This window comes from Peromyscus maniculatus, chromosome 20 (assembly GCF_049852395.1).
Source record: "Peromyscus maniculatus bairdii isolate BWxNUB_F1_BW_parent chromosome 20, HU_Pman_BW_mat_3.1, whole genome shotgun sequence".
Lineage (NCBI taxonomy): Eukaryota > Metazoa > Chordata > Mammalia > Rodentia > Cricetidae > Peromyscus > Peromyscus maniculatus.
This window is the reverse complement of record NC_134871.1, coordinates 5272532-5278531: the sequence shown is the minus strand read 5'-3', so window position 1 is coordinate 5278531 and position 6000 is coordinate 5272532. Positions and strand designations below refer to the sequence as shown.

Here is a 6000-nt window from a genome sequence, read left to right as displayed (position 1 = left end):
TGGAACTCACTTGGTAGCCCAGGCTGGCCTCGAACTCACAGAGATCCACCTGGCTCTGCCTCCCGAGTGCTGGGATTAAAGGCGTGCGCCACCACCGCCCGGCTTAAGCATCAATATTTTTTAAAGACCCAAACCCTTAGGAGGCTCCGGTAGACATCAGGGTCAAGCGCTCTTTGTTTCAAAAGGGAAGAGGTTCCTGTGTCAAAGGATGGGGACCTCTCTCCTCCTCTGCCTTGGTAGCCTCTTCTCAGCTGTGCCCCAATAGCTTAGCCACGGGCGTCTCTGGGAGAAGCCAGGATGCCAGGCCATTCATGTTGTGTGCGCTGGGGCTCCTCCCAGCACCACTATCATTGACTAGTAGCAATTTCCCTTTAGCAGATGGAAATAGCTCAGCCTTGACAAGCAGCCAGCAGACACTGGCCAAGTTCCTGGGGATATGAGGTTCTGTCTTCATGAACCAATCATGGCCATGAGCTCTTGGTTTCAGGATCTGGAAAGTGCCAGGCGTGGGTCCCCGGCTTGGTAGCTACCCTTTGGAAAAAGGCTAATAAAAGCTATTACCAAGAGTGCTCTCTTAAAATTCAGAAAGGGGAGTCCCCCATGTATTTGCTCTCTGGAGCAATCCTAAGAGGATTTAGGGCAAGGACACTCCCTCCCAGAGGGCACTCATGTGCCACATCCTGTGTACCAGGCACAGCTGAAGCCCTCTGTCTACTTCGCTACATTTTATTCATTCCCACTTGGGCCATGCCGCAGGTACTCCAGTATATCTCCACTACACAAATGCGGGACGTGGGGCTCTGAGAGGTCCTGTGACTTCCCCGCGGAGAGAGGAGTCCAGTCCATGTCTGGGTGCTACCGAAGCCCATTCTTTGCATCTCAGTCTCAACAACCCCCAAATCTCCTAGGTCAGAGTTTGTGATGCTTGTCCTCAATACACCATCCTTTACAGCATCCTTGGCTTGTAGACCTTCGGGGAAGCGAACTCTCCTCTCCCTCTATTGCTCAGCATTAGTGAGCAGATGCTTTAATTCTTCATCTAAGTCAAAGAAAGACAAAAGCCTGAGAAATAAGTAAATCAATAAAATGGACATTTGCTTCTTCTGTTTGATAGTCTTAATACTATCCCTTAGAAAGACAACAACAATAATAATAACTAATAATAACAAAGGCTTATTGAGCAACTTATTGTATATCATGACAGTTTCTTTCCATTTATTACATTGTGACCCATATGGGGATCTTGAAGTTGGAGAGATCAGGGGCTGTTCTAGGTTGTGAAGACGCTGCTGAGATGAGAGACGGGCAGGCTGACTATGGAGTAGGTGACCTTGACCGTGAAACTCACCACCTCAACAGTCCCACATTGAGAAGCACAGGCCCAGGGTCCAGGAAGTGTGCATTTGGGGGAGAGGGTAGTGGGGTGGGGACCCTGTTCCGGGGTCACTCTGCAGCCCCAAGCAACCTGTGTGAAATGAAAGGCAATCGAAGTCCTCCACTGTGCTCACATTTGGGGGCACACACCATGGACCAGTTGAGCAGTGTGCTGACAGCATGGCCTGAGCAGGTACCGGAGCCTCTCGGCCTTAGAAGCAGTGTGAGAGCCAGCTCAAGGGATGGTTGCCAAGCGGATTGGGAGGTTCAGGTTTCTCGGTGGTCATAGTGGCTTGTGAGACTAAGCAGATTTCCAGGAGCTGTGTGGCCTGAGAAACTGTTGCCACCCTCTCTGGTTTCTCATCGGTAATTTGGAGAGGAGACAATTGCTGTCATTAGCAAAGGATGTCATTCTTTAAGAGTCGATCCTAGCACCTGGCATGGGCAAGCCTGAAGACATTAGAGGTTCCAGGCTAGCACGATCACAACCCCCAGCCTGTCTCCCATCATGTGCGGTAGTTTCTAGACAAGAAGGAGAACCTGGGGGACTGGTGAGGCTCTCCCAACACCTTCGTTTGACTCCCACCCTGGGTAGACGAGGGGGCTGGCCAGCCAGGAGGATGTACCATCTCTGTGTGCTTGCTTCTTCCCAGCAGGGGTGATGATTCATTTCCATGATTGGATTGATGAGGTGTTTTTTGTTTTTTCTTTGCAGGAAAGGAATGTTTGGGCTGAAGCTGAAAAAGAAGAAGAAAAATAAAGCAGAGAAGGGGTTGATCCTCACCAACAAGGGTGCACAAGGTGAGGTGTGAGGTGGGCGCTGCCCACTACCCAGGCCAAAGGGCCTCACAGACGGGACTCTCCTTACTTGAGAATGTGGCTGTCTGTGGTGTGGGGTGCAGTAATTTGCCTGCTGACTCTCAGGTTCTTCCAAACACAGGTGTGGGCCTCAGGGAAATCACCCCAAGGCCCAACATCATCGACAAACAGGGGTGGGGTACATACCTGCTGCGCCATGGAGCGCCATGGTCCATCTGAGACAGTGGCGACAGGTTCAAGCTCAGTTTTTGCCTTTGTTTTCACTGGATAAGTGGCTCAGGAGTCTCCCATTATCAAACGGGCATGGTACGGGTCACCAAACTGACCTCACATAGCCCTGGAGGAGGATCAAGGACATTTTTCAAAGTAAAAGTCAGGATTCTCAAAGTAAGATGGGAGGGGGCTTTCTATACATTATCTCATTACCAGCAGGAATCGTTACCCCAGTTTTCCCGACAAGATGACAGAGACACAGAGAGAATACAATTTATGCATGGCAAAGGCTAGATGCCAAATTTGTAAGGCGGGGGGTGTGTGGGTGAAAATGTAGAGCCATTGTTAAGACCTTAAGAGGGATTTCAAGATGGCAACAGTAGTGCCTAAACCAAGTGGGACTAGGTCCTTTTAAGAAGGCTCTGTCTGCATAGAATGCCTGTCAGTCAGCTTGCCCAGAGCCTCAGGGAGCCTGCTGGGAAGCAGCTGCTTTGTGAGCTCAGTCTAGGCTGCCTGGCCTTCTGTGCTTGAACGGGTCATTCCTTCTGCCAAGTGAGGACCAAGGCTTGCACTGGGTAGACACTCAGCATTGATGAAATCACACTGCATCTGTGGTTTCCAAGTGGACAGGTCTGGCTGGGGTGGTCGCCTGGAGACATCCGCCTAGTGGCTTGGATAACATCCAGTCAAAGGTTGGCATTCTGGACCATTTCTAGACCCAAATGGTGCAATGGGTATAATCCATCTTCACACATCTTGAGGTATCATCCACCATAGCTGCACTGTAGCCCCACACCCCACCTCAAGTCATTCTTTGCTCTGAGTAAAACTCAGTCTCAGAGAGAAAGCAATGGACACTCATTCATACTGAGATGTTGGTGGTCATGACTAAGAGTTACCCTTAGATGGGAAGGGGGTGCAGTGTGTTTTCAGTGGCTACAAGGCTTAAAGCTTAATAGGAAGTCTAGGATGATGGCTCTGTCATACATGCAGGAGGACCTGAGTTTGATCATAAGAACCCACTTGAAAAAGCCAGTAGAGTGGTGTGCAATTCCAGTCCTGAGGTGGCAGAGACAGGCAGATCCCCAGGGCTGGCTGAGCCAGCCTTTCTCAATCAGTAAGGTTCAGACCAATAGGAGATGTTGTTTCAAAAGTCAAGCTGATGAATGACTGAGGAAGACACACAAAGTTGACCTCTGGCACACACACACACACACACACACACACACACACACACACACACAATCTTCTCCTCCCATCCTGAGAACTTAAAAGGAATACTTGTTTATTCAATCAAATTGATAATATGTATGTGTATGGATGGGAGATTTAAAAGGCTCTGGATCTTTTCCTGGTCCTTGAAATTAAGTCTTGGGGACACCAGGTTGACTAAGAGATGGTCCCTTCCCTCTGGGACCTTATGAAATTTACACATAAGACATATTTAATGAGCTTTCTGACATGTGTTACTTGACATGCATCATTCATGACCCTGAGCGGTAGATTCTGTTGCCTGTGTGTCAGAACAGAGGTTCTAATGGGTGAGTGGCTTGCCCCAATGAGTCCCTTGTAAGTAGGAAAGTTGACACCGAGAGAGCCCGGGCTTTCCTGGCTGCTGGGATGGCCTCTGGTCAGGAGTTCTCCCTTACTACCCAGCAGGGAGGAGATGAGAGCCTCAACAACAGGCATGCCAGGGGAGCTAGCCCTGTGACTAGTTCTGGTTAAGTCTTCAGCCCACAAAACAAACAGGGCAGGCGTCTATCAGCCCCTCCTAGAAAGTAAATGGTATCCATCCTGCTGGGAGGGGCTGGCCTGCAGGGGAGGGGCAAACACGGGTGTCAGAGCAGAATCTTTGGTCCTTCCCTCTTGGTTTTGCTTGAGAAGCTAGGGTTTGTGGTGTGTGTGTGTGTGTGTGTGTGTGTGTGTGTGTGTGTGTGAGAGAGAGAGAGAGAGAGAGAGAGAGAGAGAGAGAGAGAGAGAGAGAGAGAGAGAGAGAGAGATATGTTTAGGTACCCTTAAAATCTATTTCATGTTTAGTTTGAGGCATTGCAATTATGTCAAAATTGTTGGTACTCTAACCCTTCTGTCCATTAGTTGCTCAAGTTGTAACTCCTCTGACCATTCATTCATTCATTCATTCATTCATTCATTCATTCACTTACTTCTTCAGTGAAAGTTAGTGGAATACCTGCTAAGTGTCTGGTCCCTCTTCCTCTTCCTCCCTCTGCCCTTTCTCTCTCTTTCTCTTCATTTGGGAGGATGGGATAGGAGCAGAGTAGCTGCTCTGAGCTCAAACAACTGCATGAACTTCTGTGGGCTCCCTACATCCACATCACCCTGTAGCCGTCCCAGTCATCCAATTCAGTAACGCCGTCAGGACCCTCACTGCGGCAAGGGCATTACAAGTGAGGACCAATAGGAGGAAGCTTAGATGCTGGGCTGAGCGGGAGGCTGTTGGGGGTTGGGGTGGGGAGTCTCTATGGATTCCTGGCTCATTGACACAGAGACTGTCTGCATCCAGAGAAGGGCTCTCTTAGAAGTCACGTTCAAAGCAAGACTTTCAAAGTGGGAAGGAGGCCACTAGGGAACAGGCAACAGAGATAGGAGCTCAGTGTGTGTGTGTGTGTGTGTGTGTGTGTGTGTGTGTGTGTGTGTAGAAAAAAGACTAATGGATGAAGAGCAGGTTGGGCCAGAGTTAAGTCAGAAGGAACTCAGGAAGGCCTGGGTGGGCAGAGAGCCGTGAAGGTGATAGGGCTAGGTTGTCAGGAGGAGCACGTAGAAGCCAGATGGAGGAAGGCATTGGCATTGAGTCATGTGGACTTCGGATGGTTTTCTAAGCAGGATGGGAAGCCACTGGAAGGCATCAAGAGAAGTCACGTGCTATCCTTCATTTGTGTTTTGTGAAGATCATCCTGCACTTACAGTCAGTGAATGAGTGGCTGCCATAGAGAAGCTGCAGCTGGTGACTTTCCTACCTTGAGATCTCTGGGGGTCTCTCTCACCGCCCTCCCGTATAAGCTTGGAGGAAGGGGTGCATGGTCTGTTAGATGCCTCTCCAGCATCTAACCTTGCACACTGTCTGGCTTTTGTGAGGTACCTAAGGATGCTTACTGCACATTTGTAACCATGTGAGCAGTTCTGCACCCATAAGATTCTGTAGTCTGCAGAGAATGTTTTTTTATATTGTTGTCATAAGGCTGCAAGGTGCTTGGCTAGGCTCCAGTGTTAATTCTGAGAACCCTTTGGTCTGGCTTTGGCCTGACTTTCCCAACTGAGACTGCAGTAAATTCTGTTCCTCTTCATCAGCTTTCCTCTCCGTAGCTACTGAGAGTCTAATGAGACCATGCCAAGGGACACCAGCTCCCGGGGAGTGGGCTGCTAGAGCCCATCTGTCGTCTGATTCAAGGTTGCTGAGCACAGTTGTCCACTTAAAACCAGAACCCAAACATGCTAAAGCTGGAAAGTATATTAGAAGTAATTCAGTTGATGTATTTATAGTTGAGTCTCATAAGCCCTGTGGAAAGCTTCATTTCCACCCCACAAAATGACACCCAGAAAACTTGGAACAAATGAGCTTTTTGTATACTTGTGTCA

General features: G+C 49.1%; 1 protein-coding gene across 1 annotated transcript in view; it reads left to right on the top strand.

Annotated features, from left to right (window-relative positions):
• The first annotated feature begins 2096 nt into the window (after positions 1 to 2096).
• Positions 2097 to 6000, top strand: part of Fer1l6 (fer-1 like family member 6) — a 127336-nt gene continuing 123432 nt past the window's right edge. Inside the window, exon 1 of the mRNA XM_006990681.4 lies at positions 2097 to 2175. Within this exon, the coding sequence (XP_006990743.1) occupies positions 2097 to 2175 (79 nt within the window). The remainder of the gene's footprint in view (positions 2176 to 6000) is intronic.